At 56.5% G+C, this 19,043-nt stretch overlaps 1 protein-coding gene across 2 annotated transcripts in view; it reads right to left on the reverse strand.

The window, feature by feature from the left end:
• Nucleotides 1-242: 242 nt before the first annotated feature.
• TMEM132E (transmembrane protein 132E) overlaps nt 243-19,043 on the reverse strand; it is a 52,268-nt gene continuing 33,467 nt past the window's right edge. Inside the window, exons 1-9 of one of the 2 annotated variants that reach the window (XM_045506944.2) lie at nt 14,257-19,043; nt 12,678-13,608; nt 11,056-11,202; nt 10,581-10,773; nt 9,732-9,875; nt 7,104-7,309; nt 4,958-5,246; nt 3,281-3,472; nt 243-2,351 (exon numbers count right to left, since the gene is read on the reverse strand). The exon at nt 14,257-19,043 is cut by the window's right edge and continues 5,503 nt beyond it. In XM_045506944.2, the coding sequence (XP_045362900.2) occupies nt 1,296-2,351; nt 3,281-3,472; nt 4,958-5,246; nt 7,104-7,309; nt 9,732-9,875; nt 10,581-10,773; nt 11,056-11,202; nt 12,678-13,608; nt 14,257-14,275 (3,177 nt within the window). In that variant the 5' untranslated portion in view covers nt 14,276-19,043 and the 3' untranslated portion in view covers nt 243-1,295. The remainder of the gene's footprint in view (nt 2,352-3,280; nt 3,473-4,957; nt 5,247-7,103; nt 7,310-9,731; nt 9,876-10,580; nt 10,774-11,055; nt 11,203-12,677; nt 13,609-14,256) is intronic. The other variant, XM_074343039.1, reaches the window with a different exon arrangement.

The following is a 19,043-nucleotide window of genomic DNA, read 5'->3' on the forward strand; positions in this document are numbered from 1 at the left end:
AGGAGGCACCTCTTTATAAGGGCACATTTCTGGGTTAGTGAATCTTCCATCCCCTTCAGCACCAGAGGGTCTAAAGGGACCCAGATGTTGCAGGAGGAAGAGCAAGACCACAGTTTGTTCAGCTGTGTTTTTATCTCTTGTCATTTAGCATGACCTCTGCGTTTGTGTGTGTGTGTGTGTGTGTGTGTCTGCGTGCATCTGCACGCAAGGAAGAGACAGAGCCAGTCACCATGTACTGTCTGTTCATTCTCCGGGAGCTGCTGCTCCCACCCCAAGTCTGGTCATCTCCATTTATTTAAGAAAAATCTGACACAGTGGTGGGTAGAACCCGAGAAGGGTGGCTGTGGGATGGGGTAGGGGAGACGCCAGCTCCCTTCTGCCTTGCCCATCCCAGGGTCCTTTCCAGCATTGCCTGGTGCCCTCTTCCCCTCCCACCAGATTCTGCTTGGTGTGGGGATGAGTGGCTGCCCCTGCAGAGAGGAAGGCGTGGTCAGCGGAGCTGGAGGGGCGGCTAAGGCGCAGTGTTGACCTTGCTGGGGGGTGGGCGGGAGGCATCCAGGGCTCCCAGATGCCCAGAGCACAGTACTCTGGGAGTGGACTGAGGATTCTCCACCCTTGAGGGCCTGCCCACAGCCCTGGGGAGCAGAGGATGGAGTCCTGAGATCCAGGAAGGTGGTGGGCTTGGCCCCAGACCCCTCGGTAGAGTCAGCTCCCAGGTCCTGGAAAGGGACTGGGGGGCACCCAGAAGCCAGCAGATGCTACAGATATCCTTCACCCCTTTCAAATGTTTTATCCACAGCAAGATCCTTGGCAGGGCAGGCAGCCGCCGCCTCCCCACCCTGCAGGACAGAAATCCCTGAATAGTGGTTTGAGAAAAGTCTTTGTGCAGCTTGTGACACAAGACCCCCCGGAACCCTGCCCCCGCACAAGGGGAAGACAGGGGATATGGGGGGTGGGGCGGGGCACTGTGTGGGCCCTTGGCCCAAGCTTGGCCTCCTTGCCTCACTCTTGGGGCAGGGGGGTTGTCTAAAATGGGAGGAGGTTTGACAAGGGTAGAACAAGAGTTGGGATTGCTTTCCTCTTAGCAAGCTCCTGAGGAAGGAAGGCGGCCTCCACCTTTGGGGCAGAGGAGGGTAGGGTGTGAGGAGGGGAGGAAGGACCGGTGGGAGGAGGCTCTCTGGGAGGAACAAAGCTGCATGGGCCAGAGTACAAAATCCACTTAAGCTGGCCCGTGTTAGTGTGAGCAGGGTCCTGGCTGCGTCCCACAGAGCCCACTCCATGGGGAGATGGCACCTTTACGCAATCTCTTTGATTCTGCGCATGTAATTGTGCAGGTCAGGGGGTGGAGTGGGCCGTGTGGTGCCCGCCACATCTGGGCAGCCCCATCCCAGGTCCTCTTCGTCCTCCTCGTCCTCCTCGCCGGCGGGCACCGAGTCATAGGCCAGCTCCTCTGAGGGCAGCGTGGTGAAGGTGGTAAACTTGACCCGCTTGCGCTTGGAGGTGGGTGAGCTGGCGGGGTCCTCGGCCTGGTCCCGGGCGGAGCCGCCGGAAGAGCCATCGCCCCGCCCGTGCACCTGGCTCTGGACGCTGGTCTGCGAGCTGCCGCTGCTGTGGTGATCGCCGTGGCAGCAGGCCGGCACAGTCTCCATTGGGTTGCTGGCAGGAGGCGACAGCTCCCCCTGCACCCGCAGCGGCTGCCCGTTGCCCAGGAACACCCAGTGGTGAGAGTGGTCCATGCTGGTCTGGCCCTCGGGCGGGATGCGTTTGTGCCGGTAGCGCAGCACGAAGACAATGCAGTTGATGAGGAAGACGAGGATGGCGAGGCAGAAGACGCCCAGCAGCGCGTACATGCCGATCTCCAGGTCCGTCAGCCCCCGCGGCATCTGCAGGAAGCCGGTGGGCAGCGGCAGGAAGTCTTCTGTGGGTGGCACAGCTGGGCTGGCCGTGCCCCGGCCCGGGGCCTCAGGTGGGGGTCCTGGTGTGCCTGGCGGACCAGCTCCCCGGGCCTCATCCTCACCCCCGCCGGGCCCTGGGTGGCTGGGGCCGGGGTAGTCATAGGTGGGGTCCTCCTCATCCCGCCCAAAGTGCACCCGCAGGCCCACGGGGGTCGTGGCCAGCACACTCTTGCGCTTGGTTTTCTGGCAGCTCTCAGCGATGGTGAGCTCCGCACGGAGCAACTCTCCTGCCCCCTCAGCCTCAGCCACCACCAGTGGGAAGGCACGATCCTGGGTCACTGTGGCCACCCGCTCATCTAGACTGCTCACCAGCAGCCCGTAGTCCCGAGGGCTGTAGAGGGAGAGCGGGGCTGTGGTGCCATCGCTGTAGGAGAGCCAGAGGCTCAGGAGGGCTTCCTGGAGGAGGAGGAGAGGACAAGAGTCAGAGAACTAGTCCTGCTGGGTTTCCTGCTATATCCTGAGTGAGGGCCAGGGCCAAGGCACTCTGGCTCCCTGCTGTATTCCCAGTGCTGGAACAGTGCCTGCCAAATGGCAGGTGTTCAGGAACAGTTGTTTGAGTGGGAGTTCTCTGGAGGTGGTAGGGTAGTCACACGGCAGGTTATGGCCTCGTACTGCCCTGAGAATCTCCTTGCCCACTTGGCCCTTCCCCCCTTGATGAGCTGATGGTAAATTCTGCCTTGGATCTAGCTCAAATCCCTTCGGCTGCAGGACCCTATGTCCCTGCCTCACCTTGGGATCACCCCCAACAGACACGTGAAGATTGAGAATACAGGCATACCCCACTGCAGCCTTTGCCTCTGTTAAACTTTCTGAGAACTGCCCTCCCTGTAGATGAGGACGCAGGACCCAGAGACGAGCAACTTGCCTGGGATCACGAAGCAAGTTGGGGCAGAGGACTCCTGTGTCCTGACTCTTGGCTCAGTGTTCAGTGCCCACCTCCTCCCTGCTCAAGCCTCTACATGTAACCTTTCCACCTTTGTCCTGTAGCCAGTGCCCTTCTCTGTCTGTGGTGGGCTCTACTGGGGGCTCCAGAGATGGATGAAGGTTAATTCCTGGGGGTGGAGGCAGAGGTGACGGGCCCTCTGGGAAGCCAGGAGGGGGACCCCTCGGCAGGAGCATTTCAAGATGGCAGGTGCAGGAAGCCAGACCTTGGCCAGACTCCCTGTGCAGATGGCAGGGGGGTGGGGTGGGGCAGGTGTGCAGGGCACGAAGGGTAGAAAGATCTTCCATTATCACAGTTGTAATTTGGAAGACTCACGGCCAGAGCCTGCCAGTCCTCTTCCACACCTCAAGCCCCGAGGCTGGCTGGCTCGGCACCCAGTTACCTGCTTGAGGAAGCTGAGGGTCTGCTGGGCAGCCGTGGTGGCCAGGATGGTGTGGCTGCTCCCAGGACTGGGCCGTAGGGAGAGGGCGAGGCTGGCCACTACCTGGGCCTGCAGCTGTGTGATGCTGACCTTCTCCTCTGTCACTGTCAGCAGCGTCTCTCCGAGCACCGACTCCGTAAGCGGGGATACCACCTGAGGCAGAGCAGGGCGCGGGTGGGTGAAAGCCAGGAAAGCAGTACCCCCCAAATCCCTAACCAGGGAGGAATCTTAGTGAGGCGGGAAGCCCCATAAAGAGACAGGCAGGACCCCCCGGCAGGGCCCCTACTCTCCTGCCAGCACCAACCGGTTCCCTGGCCCAGAGCCTCTATCTCACTTTTTGCCTCTGAAACGGCTTACTTACCCCTAAAATTCTATTGGTTCCCTTATGTCACTCCTGATTGGTTATTTCCTTCACTCCTGATTGGTTATTTCTCTCACTCCTGATTGGTCCATTTCCCTCACTCCTGATTGGTTATTTTTCTCCCTCCTGACTGGTCCATTTCTACAAAGCTTATTCCTAATTAGTCAACTTTTGTTATACCTCATTTGCATATGCTGTTGCAATGTGTAAACTGGCAGCCTATACAACCTGGTGTAAACCTATAGCTGGGGCCAGAGCTTGGAGTGTTAACTCCTCTGGGCCCGCTGGCATGGTAAAACTGAGTCCTCCAACTCTCCGAGTGCTGCTTGGTCTCTCGCCCTGATCCAGGTTGCTGTCACAACTGAGCTGTAAGGCTGAGCTGTTTTCTCTGCAACATTAGTGCTACTGGAAGAGAGGCCTGGGGGTGGGGCAGGCTGGGAGGCAGGACTCCTGGGCTCTGCCTTAGGTCTGCAATGGGAACCAGGGTCCTGAGGCCAAGCGAGGGTCAAGGGCTCCTAGGAGCCAGGCATGAAACACAAATGAGAGAGGTGAGTTGATCTGGAAGAAAATAAGAGCCCTCGCACACTGATAAATAGCAACTGGTGGTCAGCCTCAGTGTCAGGGAGATGAAAGGGAGTGGTGGGGACTGGGGCAAAGGGGAGAACTTACGCTCCTGTAAAAAAAAAAAAAAAAAACAGGCACCAGTACTGACTCCAGCTGATAACTGACAAGCATGAATGCAGACCCAGTATTACCAGATTCGTATTTTCTAAAACCAGAAGCTTACGTTTTTAAAAAATGAGACCTTTCAATTTTTTAATGTTGGATCAATTGTTTTACAAACAAAATAAGTCCGCAGGCAGATTTCAGCCCATGGCTCACTACTTACAATCTCTTAGGTAGATGATATCCACCCAGGCACCCAGTTGTCAAGGAGGAAGGTCAAAGTTGAGTTCCTAGAGCTACCAAATTCCCTTTCCTGGCCTCTAGGCTGGCTGAGCCCTCCCACCTGCTTCCCCTCCTCATCCATACCTGCTCTCAGGGACCACACTGCGTGATGCAAGGTTGGTAGGGGCGGATGAGGCTTGGAGGGAGCACCCTCGTCAGGGTGAAGTTAAAGGGCCTTGACCTTTGATTTCAGGCAAAAAGGCAGGTGGGGAAGAAAGTGCACTTGGGGGTTGCTCCCTCAAGCCAAGGCCCTAGAAATCCTGTCCCAAGAACGTCTGTGTCCTCTGTCCACATGTGGATGAGGGTCCCGGCACGCCCCTTGTGCCTACCTTGAAAGGGGTGGTGCCTGGCTCCAGGCCGGCCAGCGTGCTGCTGTCCACCATGCGGGCCACACGGGGGTCCCCCACCCGCATGAAGTCGCTGACCAGGTCGGTGACCTCCACCAGCCAGTCCGGGCCCAGCATGGTGACCACCTGGTCGGTGCCCTCTGACGATGTCGTGTGGAACTGGGTGAAAACCTGCAGGGTGGTGTGCTGGTACTGCAGGGTGCAGCCGCGGCTCGCGCTCTGCCGCCGCTCCTCCTCCTCCTCGTCCTCATCTTCACTCTCCCGGGCTGACCTGAATTGGGGAGGCCTGGAATCAGGGCTCCCACCCTGGCTCTGACCCGCACAAGCCCCTCCCTCCCCCAGCCCTGCCATCCCCTCCCCAGCACCCTTGGGTACAAGCTGTGCCAACAACAAACCTTTCCCTGGCTCATTCCCTCTGTCTCTGCCAAGCTTGGAGCCCGGCGTCTCAGGCTTTCCTCTCTAGAAAGGTACCTTGACCCTCCCATGTCCCCCTCCACCCCTGCTTGGCTGCACCCACACTTGCGAAGAGCTGGCATCAAATCCTAGCAAATGCCACCACTTTCTCACCACCAGGCATGTGCTGGGCCCTGTGCTCAGCTCTGAAATGGAGCTAAGGCGACCCTTGCTCAAGTGCCAGGAGGTTTAGCAGCATCGTGTCCTACAGCTGTGCGTCAGGCAGAACTTGGAAGCAATGAACTTGGATATTTAGCTGATGAGATTTCCAAGCAGAGTGTGGGAGGTGTGGCCTGGCCGCCTCTTGCTGCTCATAGTAAAATGCGAGAGGAAAGAGAGAAATGGAGGGGGAAGCTGGCAAGTGAAAGGGAACCGGGACTTGACAATTTGGGAAATTCTCAGCCTACCCAGATTGCTCAAAATACAAAAATCAGGAAAGGGTGCTCTGGAGAGAGAAGGGTGTGGCCAGGGCATGGCTAGTGCTTCCGAAGGATCAAACCACCAGAATATTCATTCATGCAGAGGGCTCTTTTAACTAATTTAATACTCAGAGCAGTCCTCGGAGGCAAATGCTAACATGCCCATTTTAGAGCTGAGGAAACTGAGGCCCAGAGAGTTTTTTTTTTTTTTTTTTTTTTTTTTGTAAGTAGCCCAAGGTCACCCAGCTAGCAAATAGCAGAGTCAGGATTTAAACCCAGGCACCTGGCTTCAGAGTTCACTACGTCCTCACTACTCTAAGCAGCACCAGCATCACCCAGGAGCTGGTCTGAAATGCAGGCTCACAGGACCCACCCCAGATTCATGGAATCAGAATCTGCCTTTTAACGGGAACTTCTGGCTCTCCGTGTGCACAATAAGGTTCTAGAGGCTCTGGTCTATGCCGCCTTGCTTTTCCAAACCTCTGCAGCAGTGAACAGAGCTCCGCTTTTGCTAGGCTGCCTGCTTCTCTCTCCAGCCCCGCTTCCCGCTCTTAGCTGCCTGCCGCGCCTGCAGTTCTTCTGCCTGCTGGCTTTGCTCTCCAGCAGCGATGAGTGGGTGAGAGGAGTGTGCTGAGTACACTCGGACCTGCCCCACAGATGGGCACTCAGGTGTGTGAGCCTGTATCCTGGTGAGGGAGTCCAGTGTGAGTCACCGTGTACCTGCTTGATATACTCACAAGCGTGCCCCTGGTGTACCCAGGCTGGGGCATGTGTGTACAGGTGTGCACCTGTGTTGGTGTTTATGCTCCATTTTGACTGCTGCTGCTTGACTGCTCTCACCCTCTTTCCCCAACCAGCTCCTTTCTACTCATCCTTGAAGACTTAGCTCAGGATTCACCTCTTCCAGGAAGCCTGCTTTGATTTCTCCTGGAGGAAGAGGTGGTTCTTTCCTTTGTGCCACTTGATTCCCAGAACACAGGGCTTCTCCTATCCACCATGCTCTGTGGCATTTATAAGATGGCTTCCCTGATGGACCCAGAGCTTGGCTGGGTCAGGAAATGGCCACATTTACCCGTCTAAAGCGCCCGTCAGTGCCTGGCACACAATAGCTGTTCAATAAACATTTGTTGATTGCATGACCAACCTGCAGACTGCATCCACCCAGGGCCTTATACACACATGCAGATCAGACCATGTGCCAACATTGTGTCACCCATGAGTATCCCCAGCATCTGCTGTGTGTGGAGGGGCTATACCTCCGGTCGGGAAGGATAGGTACCCTCCACCCCTTCACTTGGCTGAGGCGGGCATCCGAGAGCTCGATGTGCAGGGGCAGCTTGGGCACCCAGACTGTCATTTCCAGGGGGGCGTTGAGGACATCATAGCGGAAGGTGACTCTGGCGTTCATGGAACCGCGAGACTCCTTTCCACTAACGAACACATAGTCACAGCTGCTGGATACCTGGAGAGGGGGAGAGAGGTTGGTTGTCCTATCTTGCCCTACAGGTCATCCTGTGGGGCAGTGCAGGGGACCTCTGTCTGACAAGGAGGGCCAGAGGCTATTGGACAGAGAAAGTGCTAATCACAGGAGGCTGAAGTGGAGGGGCCAGGTGGGAGAAGGTCCCTCATTTAATTCCTCTGGAAGGGGTCAGCTTCTACTCCATTTCTCCAGGGATCAGCTCTCAGTGGCCTCTGTGGGAGGTTTCTGCTGCCTGGCAAGGAGCCAATGTACAAATATTTTTATAAGGGGCTGCTTTTGATGTGCCAGACCACAGCTTTGAGGATCCTCAGGCCAAGGGTCCCCTGGGCTGGCTCCCCTCCCCAGCATGACTGCCTGGACTCTGGAGCAGGTATCTGGTGGGTAGAGTCCTCCACCGGTAGCCTCTTCTGAGCAGGACACTGGGGCATGATGTGACTGGGCAGGGAGGAGGCAGAGGTGGAGGGAGTGGGGATGAGGGTCAGACCCACCGCTCCTCCCTCTGGCCCTGTTGCCTCAGGCAGATGGACAGCTGGTTAATTTCAGGGAGGGGGGCTGCTCCAGCCAGGGTTGGAGGTGACGGTAAGGGAGAGGAAATTTCAGGTCCAGAGAACCCTAAGCCCATACACTGCCACGAGTGGGTACAGCTTTTGCAAATGCATGTCCACCTGGACACCACCTTGCATTCTTAGAAGTTCCCTGGATAAGCATATGCTCGCTGACATCTTGGTGGATACCTGTGCCCATCACGGAGGTATCGCTGCCAATACTTCGGGTATACATGTAAGTGCCCACATACACACCTGGCACACCTGGAGTGAATCCTGGGTGCAGTGCACTTAGGTGCACTTACTGGTACATGCCCAGGAGTACATGCACATCCTTGTGTTTGGAGGAGGGTCATTCGGACAGCCTGTGGGCAGAGGACACCCTGAAGGTTCTGGTGGGGGTGGGGAGGGTGCTGGGACTGTGGCTTATCTCTGGGGACGGTCTCCTGACCATCCCAAACTCCTGCGAGCTCTCTTAATCATCTCAGGGGGTGGGTGGAGGAAAGTGGGACAGCAGCCCTGCCAGAAATGCTCATTTCCCACTTCATAAGGCAGAGGATTCCATCTGAAGGCTGGCAAATTCCATTTAGAGTGTTGGCAAACTCCAGAAGGAACCGGAGGGTATTTCACTGAGAACGGAAACACATTCCATGCAGAATCTACGCTAATTCCCTTTGGTATCTAAGCCACAGTGACTCTTTGCTGGTCTGCTTTGGGGCGGGGGTGGGGGTGGGGGAGACTGGGTGGCAGAGGAAGGTGCTGGGTAAGGGCTCTTGGAAGCAGGCCCATTTCTCCCCGTCCCAGCCTGCCAGCAGTGGACAGCCCCACGGGCCTGGGCAAGGCTTCTACCCCTCAGGAGGCCGTGGGGGTGTGGTAACAAGCCATCTGCTCTGGCTCTCACTCAGGGGACATCCTTCCTGGATTAGGGGATGGATGAGGTGAGCCTTGGACTCCCCAGACCTGGAGGAATCCAGAGAAGGGCGTGGAGAGAGAGAAAGAGCACAGGCTCCAGGTTAGCCCCTGGGAAGGAGAAGACACCTACGTCCCGGGCCCTCCGCTGAAGGGTTTGCAGGAATGGGGAACAGATTCTGTTGTCTAATCATTTGATTCTGGCACCTGCCGGAGGCTGGCACGGCAACAGCTCACAGGTACCAGGGCTGGGCAGCCTCCCATTGCTGCCTGCTCCACTGATTCCTCCCTGCATCTCACCCGACCACTGTCCAAAGCCAGGGGAAATCTGGAGGCCCTCCTGGGGAGGTGGCAAATTGGGCCAAAGTCAGATCGGTGTCCTGCTTGCTGGCTGTGGAGGACCTGTGGCCCAGAGGGGGGTCTCTGGGAAGAAGCTCAGGGATGGGGGCTTCGGGAGTTGGAGGAGTTGGGGTGGGTGTTCCCGGAGTGGGTCCTTTCACACAACCTTCACTCCTGACCTAACTCATGTGCTTCTGGAAGCTTCCTCCCTGGGCTGGATCTCCTCTATCTGGTCACCAGTGCCCGGGGTTTAGGGCACGTCTCTGAGCCCCCCCAACCCCTCACCCCCTATTGTCTTGCCCGGTGTCTGCCACACAGCAGGGGCTCAATAATGACTTGCTGGATTGAGTTCAAGTTGTCAGTGCTGCCTTCTCCCCTTGGCCTGCCAAAAGGGCTCTTTCGCATTTCTGCAGAAAGCCCTCCAGGATGTCCCCTCATCCAGAGTGGACGTGGGATGCCTGCAGCTCTTCCCCTGACTCCTCCCGCCACTTTCCCTCCTCTTGCTACCAGGGGGACCTGCCTGGGGTGTGAATTCCCCTCTGGTTTGGGGTCCCACTCCTCCTAAAGGTCTGAGGCCTTCTTCCCAGGGGCTCCACCTCCAGGAAGCCCACCTTGATGATGTCCTCATTGTCAGACTCGCATTCCACCAGGGCGGAGACATCTAGAACAAGGCCAGTCACCTCGATGGCAATGACCTTGACAGGGATGGCCACTGTCCGGCCAGTCAGGATGGCTGTGTTGATGATCTCTGTGTCCTGGGGGAGGAGAGGAGGGCAGGGTGCTGCTGAGCTGGGGTGCTTGAGGTCCCCTGCTCTCCCAGGACCAAAAGCCAAGGCTCTGGCTCCTGGCTGCCCCGACTCCTCAGATGCATGTGCTTCTGGTGGGGACACCCATACACATGTGCAGAGAGATGCATCTACCGAGCCTCACGTGCTTTCTCAGGTGCCCTGCTCACCTGGGCTCCTGCGGTAGCCTTCAGGGTCGACCTCACTCTGGTGCCAGAAAACATCCCTTCCCCAAGCTCCTCCTGTCTCCTCTCAACATCTCCCATGCTCCCCAGGACTCACGGGGTAACGTCCAACACATTTGCCTGGCTATTTCATGGGACCCTGGGCTGGCCCTGCTTCCTCCTGGCTATTCCAGATGCCCCTGTGCTGGTCCCAAACAATCATTCCATTGCACTCTTCCTAAATCCATGGCTCCTTTGGACAAGCTATTCGTAGTCCCATCACTGCACCGTTGCCCACGTGATCCCATCTAGAGCACCCTCCTCATTTTCTCTGACTATATGAGCCCCTTCTCCATGTGACCTTCAAGGCTCAGCTGCATGGCCACCTCCTCCAGAAAAACCTACCCCGAGAAGCCTCTTCATGGTGACCGCTCCACCTCTGTGCCCCCGAGCGGCCGCTGTCTTACTCCACCAAGCGCAGAGCTTGTCCGCTTCCCGTGAGCCCACTCACCATGGCCAGGGGCAGGATGGCTTGCACATCCCTCTGGATGACCGTCAACTCGGTGACCGCCCGCTCTAGGTCAGGCAGGGCACCATGGCCGCGGTAGTCGATATGCCACATGATCCTCCGTTTGACCGACTGGCTGGTGAAGTTCTCCATCTCAAAGTCCAGCTGCAGGATCTCCAGGGGCCCCTGGCCCTCCCTGTGCGGTGGTGGCAGGAAGGAGAGCCCAGGAGGAAGGGCTGGGAGCATTTCAGGAGCTCCAAAAGCCTCACTGGGAACCCTTGCCCTCCTAGGCAGCCTGCCACCCCAGGGCCCTCTGAGCTTCCCCAGAAGGAAATTCTGATGCCTTCTCAGATGCCCTGCCCACTTGGACCCCAGTGTCCCCAGAAACTGCCGGCCTGGCCTCCTCCATCAAAAGTTCCCCCACCCCTCCCAGGTGTCATCCTGCAAAGAGGTGGGCAGAGGGGCTATTTTGGCTCACCAGGGGGGCAGCGGTGTGCCCTGGGCCCAGGACACATCCACGGTGGCTGTTGAGTGCTTTGCCCCAGTCAGCAGCTCCGAGGTCACATGCCACTGGCCACTCCGTGACTTGGTCCCCAGGAGGGTCACGCCCTTCTTGGCCTTTACCCTGGGACAAAGCAGGAAGGGGAAGAGGGAGAGGGTCAGCCTGGGGTCCAAAGGCTGCCACTCTTAGGCTTGGGCTGGGAGAAAGGGGAGCAGGTGAGTAAGTTACCGAGACCCAAAGCTTGAAACTAATTTGGGGAATCTGGTATCACGTAGTGCCAACCTCTAGCCCTCACTGGAAGCTGCAATCCCTTCTATTAGATCTCTGCCAGGTCTTTGCCTAACCTCTACTTGCATACCTTAGTGACAAGGGACTCACTATTTCTGCACACATCGCATTACATTTTCAGAAATTCCCTCAAAGGAGAAACCTCTTCCCAGCATTTATAGCTGAAATATAACAGCCATAGGTTCTGTTAGGGCAACTCTCCTCCATCGTAACAGTTCTACAGATACCTGGGGAGGTGAGCAGATGTTCTCTGAGTCTTCTTTTCTCTAGGCCTAAAATCTCCATTTCCTTCAATTGTTGCTTTTTGCCGTGGTTTCAAGTTACCCATATCCTAGTCACCGTCCTCTGGGCACTCTGAGCACATAGGTGTAGTGTCTTATTCTAAACACAAAACTTCAGCTGTGCTCCAATTAACACTGACTAAAGCAGAATGATTATCACCTCTCTGATTCTACAGGTTCTATTCCTATTAACGCAACCCAAGATCTCTGATAACTGATTTAACTCATACTCACATTCAGGTATCAATTACTGAATCAGGTAGGACCCTCTTCAAGAATATTTGAACTTTAAGGTAGTACATTCAAGAGACAGGGCAATACTTAACTCAAAGAAGTTGGGGGCTGATGGTAATGTTTCACATCTCAAGTATTGCTGGGTTGCTGGGGAACGTTTTGGTAGGGTCTTTTCTGTATCTTCAGAATTACCCGACATGGCTCAAACCACAGATTCCTGCTGTGAGGCATCATTATATTTTGTGGGGATGTGTTAAGATTTAAGGCATTTCTGAATTTGTGAACTGTATCCTTCTCAGGGTATAGAAAGAGCTGGGGCTCCTGAATTTTTTTTTCTCCTAACTCTCGAATTGGACGAATATCCTAATATGTGGACACTCTCCTGTTCATACTTTGGTTCCCAGCAGCCAAGGAGCCTCTCTCTGATCTCCATTTCTCCTCTTTGGCCTCAGTCTCCTCATCTGTAAAATGGGAGAGTTGTACTCGCTAGCATCTAAGGGCCCTTCCAGCCCCATTTCTATCATTCTGGATATCCACGCTTGTGAAAACGGACACTTCTTCTTGACCATGACACCATTTCTGTGAGAGGGAGTTTGGGGCTGACATTTTTGGCCCAAGCAGAGGAGGACACTGATGCTCAAGTAAGTGAGCTGTCTTCCTGAAGGTGCTCAGGTGATAACTGGAATTACTGGGATTATGATGCTGGATGGACAGGTCTGGGCGAGCTCCCTACAAGGGGTCAGGTGTGCACTTGACCTTTGAAGGGAAGCCAGACCCCAACCTCTGCCCCTCTACCTGAGAGTGAAGTGCTCCACGCTGGGGCTGGAGGGAGAGGAGGAGTTGGGGGCCAAGTAGAGGAGGATGCTGAGCACCTCCCCCGGCTTGAGGGGCCGGTCCGGCAGGCGGATCATCAGGTTGCTGTCCAGCCTGTGCTCCTGCAAGGTCCTCCTGGGGGGTGGGCGGAATAGGCTGATGCTCCCGATGCGCAGCAGGGGATGCTGGGTCGGGCTCTCTGCCCGGGCCCCCGCTCCGGGCCCAGTGCCCCGACGGGTACCCCCACAGCCCCCCGACGCATCCGGGGCATGGAGCGTGTAGTAGAGCTCGGCTTGTTGATTCTCCCCGGCTGCCTCGGGCTCCAGTCCATCCGGAGACTTGCGGCGGGCGGTGGGCGGCACAGCGGGAGCAGGGGGCCCAAACCAGGCCAGGGGTAGCTCGGCCCGCACAAGACAGGTGGCCAGACCCCCGCTGAGGCGGCAGGAGCTCTTGACCTCCCGGGCATCCCGGAAGGCGTGCAGGCGGACGCAAGGCAGCCGCTCGGTGACACCAAAGTCATCCCAGTCCCGGCCGGCCACATAGAACAGCACCTGGGCCAAGGGCTGCGAGGAGGGCACGCGGGGGTGGACGATGAAGGCTCGCACCTTCCAGCTGACCGTCAAGCGCTCGGGGATGTCCAGGGTGCTGGACGGCTGCAGGAGCTCCCGGGCCACCACCTGGCTGGTGCTGAAGGGCCCCAGGGAGACGTTGAGGACGGGTAGCTCCTTGGTCTGGAAAACCACGAAGGGTTCGGAGCGCTGCAGGGAGCCATTGGTGACTGTGGGTGGCGGGGGCCGCGCCTCCCGCAGGAAGAAGGCCAGCCGCGTGTGTGACAGGCGGTAGCTGATCGGCAGCAGTGGGCTGGCCTGCGGCCCCGGGGGACTGGGGCTGGCCAGGTGGGAGCGGCCAGAGGCTGCAGACAGAGAGAAGAAAGACCCCAGAGTGTTCAGGAGAGGCTGCACTCGGACCCCAGAGCACCCCGGCCTCCCACCCTCACACAGGGCTGTCCGCTCTGAGCTGGGCAGCACTCAGCCTGGCTCTCCATCCTCGGGGCTCCCAGCTGGGGAGCCCACATTTGCTGGTGTGTTAATTGTCCTGTCACTGCCGATACATTTCTTTACCTGCGACGTCGGGGTAAAGCTAATCCTGGCACAAAGCGTCGTGAGGCTTTAAATTGGTTTTATCCTCCGGCATCCTCATTTGTAAAAGGAGTATAAAAACTGTTTCCTCCTCAAAGTGCTGTTGTGAGGACTTAGCAAAGTCCCGTGCATAAGGGGCCAAGGGCAGACTGTGGTGCTGAGGCAGGAGGTGTCCGCTCTCGCCATGACGGATGGCACAGGGCAGCACGTATTTAACGATGTAAAATTGTCTATTAGACTTAATTCTTATTCATGCATTATGATGACAGGCAGTAGCTTATTTGATCGTCCGATCAAGCCTTTGAACCGGGTATTATTATGATCCCCATTGATTCAACAAGTTTTCTATCAGTAACTTCTCTTTTTTGAGAGCCTGTTCTTACTTCTTACAAAGAAAGGTGCCTGATGCTTAAATAACTTACCCAAGTCCATGAGTCCCATGAGTGAAAGGGGCCAGCAGTAGGATTCCAACCTGGGGCCACCTGGCTTTCGAACCCAAGTCTTCACTGCTCCAGCTGCCTTAGATGGTGCCGGGTCCCCAGGGATCCCACGGGGATTTGGGGTCTCAGGCTTGACTTTGCCCTTCTATTGGCCCCTGCCCCCATCCTCGCAGGATCCCCCAAATTCCAGCAATTCTGCCTCTTGGCTCTCTGGTCTGTCCCGGGCTGCCCCTGACCTCCATCTCCAGGCTTCTGCTCCAGCTTTGGCTTCACTATGTTGCTATGACAACATAGCAGCCTAACCAGATCTTCTCCTTCCCCTGCTCCCCTCCGCCCCATAGCAGCCGGAATGATTTGTTTCTCTCGGACACAAACTGGGCTTTATTATACCTCACTCCCAGCTCAACACCTGTTGGACACTGTCAAGGAACAGGAAGGACCAAGATGTGGAGGTTCGAGGTTTGAGAACCAGTTCTGCATCTTTCCATAGACCCCTGAGCCATGTTCCTCAGGCCTTGAAATCAGGGTCATAATAAGATTGTTAGTCTCACAGGATGCTGTGTTGTCATTTGTTTTGTTTTTGAGAATCAGGAAAGCTCTATGTAAATCGCACAACACAGTGCAAACCGTGTGTAAGTATTATCAAAGACTCTCCTCCTTCTGCTTACAGAATAAAATCCAAACTCCCCTTGCGCCCGAGCGTGGCATTCAGGGCCCTCTACAACAGGCTCCTGGCTCCCCTCTCCCCAGCCCAGCGTCCCTCTTCCCAAGCCCCTGCTGTCCGCATAACCGCACAACTTCTGGCTTTAGTTAGTGCTTGCTGACGCCGCCTTACCACCTCTCCTAAGCTCATGCTGTGCCTTTTGCGTTCAATTCTCTCCTTTCCTGTCTGCACACATGCAAATTCAAATCTTCCTCCCAGGCCCTGCTTGAATGCTGCCTCCTCCACGAAGCCCTCTAAGATGTGACCTCTACTCCTGGGAATTTCCTTGGAGCTTTGCCCTTCTTGGTTAGGTGTTCTAGGAGGAGTGGCACTTGGTCACAGTGCCTGAGGGCCCCTCCTGAGCTGCCCTTAAGACCAGCTGGGGGAACCTCTGGTCCCTGGTCCTCTGGGAAGCCCCTGCTTTAACCATCAGACTCTGTTCTTAGGTTACCCTTCCCCGCTAGGTGCCCCGTAGCCTTGTAAGGTAAGCCAGCTGCCAACGGTGGGGTGGAGGTGGCAACTGAGTCCCAGGTGAGGATAGGAAGGTGCTTGGAGAGATGAGAAAGCCTTCCTGGCTGGTGCCTGGAAGCCCTGCCCGACAGTTACCACTGGAGTCTCTGAGAAGGTGTCTCGGGTGTCTGGGGGACGCTGCCCCCAGACACACATGTGGGATCCGAGGTAACCACCCGAGCCAGGGCACAGCAGCCAGGTCACTGCTTTGGAAGCAGCAGGAAGCAGGCAAACAGACAGAGTCTTTGGAACCCAAGGTCAAGGCAGCTCCCTGCCACACTCATGAGGCAACTTGCTTGCCATTTTGAGCCTCGGTTTCCAGCTCTAGAACAGAGGTGGTGACATCAGCCCCCTCACAGGGACATTGAGGGTAGCTGAAAGATCAAAGGGTGGGATGTTCAGGGCCTGTGGGGACTGAGCCGAGATGGGGAGCGGCCACCGTGCTCATCCCGCTCAGGTCAGAGAAGGGATGCTGCTGTCCGTGAGCTGTACGTGCTCAGGCTGGGGGGACAGGATGCAGACGTCACCAGCCCTGCCTCGCTTACATCCCCAGGAGACCCTAAAGGTTGCTAAGTGGCACTTAGTCCCCTTTGACCCTCTCACCATCCCAGTCTCACGGCTGGCCATCTGGACCCGTTGGAGGCACAGTGGGGGTGGGGCCACCAGATGGGCAGCAGACTCAGAGGGACATGGAGGAAGGGACTGGGGAAACGTGTTTGCACATACCCCTCTGCCCTCAAGAGATTTTTGCTGAATGAGTACAATTGTCTGAATGAGCTGCCCGACACGGACTGGGAAGCCGTAGGCTGATAAGTGCATCTTCAGTGAGGCATCCCAGAGTGGACCGGGTGGCCAATGAGGGGAGGGCTCCTGGCACTGGGCTCAGGGCTCTTGACCCCTCTCAGCAACCTTGCAGATAAGAAGACTGGGTTTCTGAAGCAGGAAGCAACTTATATTAAGAAACTAGCATTCGGAGAAGAGGACCAGAAAAGATGGTATGAGGGTACTACAAGTTTTGTACTGATGTCATCGTGACACACAGCACGCACTCCCATCACCACCATGAATCAGTCTACCCTCTGGCGCACTTGAGGTCACCTCTGTGGGTGGAGCTGGGGTGGGGGTGTCCCTGAGACCCCAGCACTAGTCTCTGGCTCACTTACTCCAGAGTCTAAAGGAAGTTGCTTGACTTCTGGGCCCCAGTGTCCCTGGGGAGGTGGGGCAGGCCCTGGAACCAGTTGGTGTGGCGGGGGCTGGGGAAGGAAGATGAGACCCGTGGTGTTGTCAGCAGGTCAGATTCTCAGAGACAGGATGTGAGAAAGCGTGTGTGCACATGAGCGCTGGTCTGCCTCTCCCACGGTGCTCTAAGCTCCAGGCATCATGAAACATAGAAAAGCTGCTAGAAGATTCTCAGAAGGAAGACAGGTGGGGGAGGGGAGGGTCAACCAAGGTCGGACCAGGTCCGGAGGTGGGGGAGACGTGCCGCAGGGGTGCGACTGGGGTGGACATGCCGGCTGACTAGGGAATGAGCACACACACGCGCGCGTGCATATATACTCGTGCTCACACACATACTCGTGCTCACACACAGCCTGCACACGCCGGCCCCTCAGGCCCCACACCAGGCAGCCCGTGACAGGTGGTTCTGAACCCCAGCCGCCCCTGCCGCTCGCCTGCCCCACTCTGCTCCCCGGACTCCAGGCTCCACTTACTGACTTGTGTTTGGGCCCGGCTCACCCTGCGGGCCAGACAATACTGCCCTCCTGTCCGCGGCCTCCCCTCTCCCGGGAGCAGCAGTCGGATTCTCCCTCTGTCTACACAGCCTGCGGCCTCAGGAATCATTTGGGTCGGGCTCCCCTGCTGCTGTCTCCCTGGGGAAGGGGCTCTCTATGTCTCATCATGTCTCATGATCAGGGTTGGTCCGGCTGAGCTGTGTCCCCCTCCCACATTGGTATGTGCAAGTCCTGACCCCCAGGACCTCTGAACGTGACTGTGGAGATGGTGTCTTTAAAGAGGTAATTAGGTTAAAATGAGATCATATGGGCAGGCCCTAACCCAATATGACTGGTGTCCCTAGAAGAGGAGATTAGGACACAGACACACACAGAGGGGAAGAGCATGTGAAGACACAGGGAGAAGGTAGCCGTCTACAAGCAAAGGAGAGAGGCCTCAGAAGGAACCCACTCTAAAGAAGGGCATCGGACCCACCAGCACCCAAGAGAAGACTTGCACAGTGAGTAGGGTGTAGGGATCCCCTCATCCTTCCATGCCCGACTCAGGCATCACCTCCTCCCTGAAGCCTTCCCTGATACCTCCATTGCCACCACCAGGGTAGTGCTTTGCTCTGTACGGCTCTGGCTCTGACTGATTGGGAGTCTGGCCCTGGTATGAGTGTGAGATGCATATGATCAACAATCTGTCTCATTAGTCACTTCTGGGAATGCTCCCTGAGGGGGCAGGATGCTGGTCCATGTGTCCCTTCGCTGAGGTCTTTCAAGCCACCTCCAACACCAGAAGGCAGGCACATGTTTTTTGCTTTTCCCTTTCCAGCTGGATTGGGATCTGGGCAGACACTGGGTCTGGACCAGCGCTGCATAGTGCAAGGCATGGTAAATCGTAGGTGCTTAGTGAATGTCAATTCTATACTCTTACAAGGCCGGGCGCAGGACAGAGGCCCTCCCTTTTCATCTCAGCCTGGCCCTAGGTGTCTGGGAGCGCGGCAAGGCCCTCTGGCCACCCCCAGATAAGCTTCACACCTCTTTCCAGGGCACAGAGGCCAGCTCCCCGGCACCAACCTATGGAATATATGAATGAATCTGCTGGAGGCTAGGGCCAGGCAGGGGGAGGGGGCGCCTCTGGCCATCTCCCTGCTTCTAATCAAGATCAGATGCTTCCTGCTTCTACCTCTAATTGTCCCCAAATTAAAACTAATCACTTGCAAATCAGGAAAAAAAAAGATTGTCATTAGCTTTGGTGAGTTTGAGGCTGAGGGACACAGCAGGTCATGCCAGTGGGGCCAGAGGGCACTGGGCTGTGCTGGGAGAGGGCTTGGCCTGCTCACCTGTGTGTGTGTGCGTGTGTGCACACATGCGCGCATGCAAGCACCACACCAGATATCCACTGCTTGGGGTTCTTTGAACACTTGCTCCTGAACTTGCTTGAATGTAAGAATCAGCCAGAGAAAACAAAACAGCAAGTGCAAACTGGTTCTAGGGCTGGACCCAGGCTTCTACAATCACAATGTCCAGGGGAGAGACGTGGTCACTCGTGTGTTTATCAAGTATCCCAGGAGTTGTTATGATCATAGGAGTCTGGACAACACAGTGCTAAGCAGGAGAGGCTGAGAGACCCTGAAGGGGTGGTGACCTTCATGGCATAACGTGGTGACACTGGCAGTGCATGATGAAGTACCCAGAGCCTAGAACTGTGCCTGGCACATAGCGGTACCAGATCTACAAATGGATGAATCAACGAAAGAGAGGGAGCCAGAGCCATGGTTGATGCAGGGTGGGGAGCCTAGCAAAACCGAGCAGGACCCTGCAGGGCCCTCCCAGGT

Source organism: Camelus bactrianus, chromosome 16, assembly GCF_048773025.1.
Source record: "Camelus bactrianus isolate YW-2024 breed Bactrian camel chromosome 16, ASM4877302v1, whole genome shotgun sequence".
NCBI lineage: Eukaryota > Metazoa > Chordata > Mammalia > Artiodactyla > Camelidae > Camelus > Camelus bactrianus.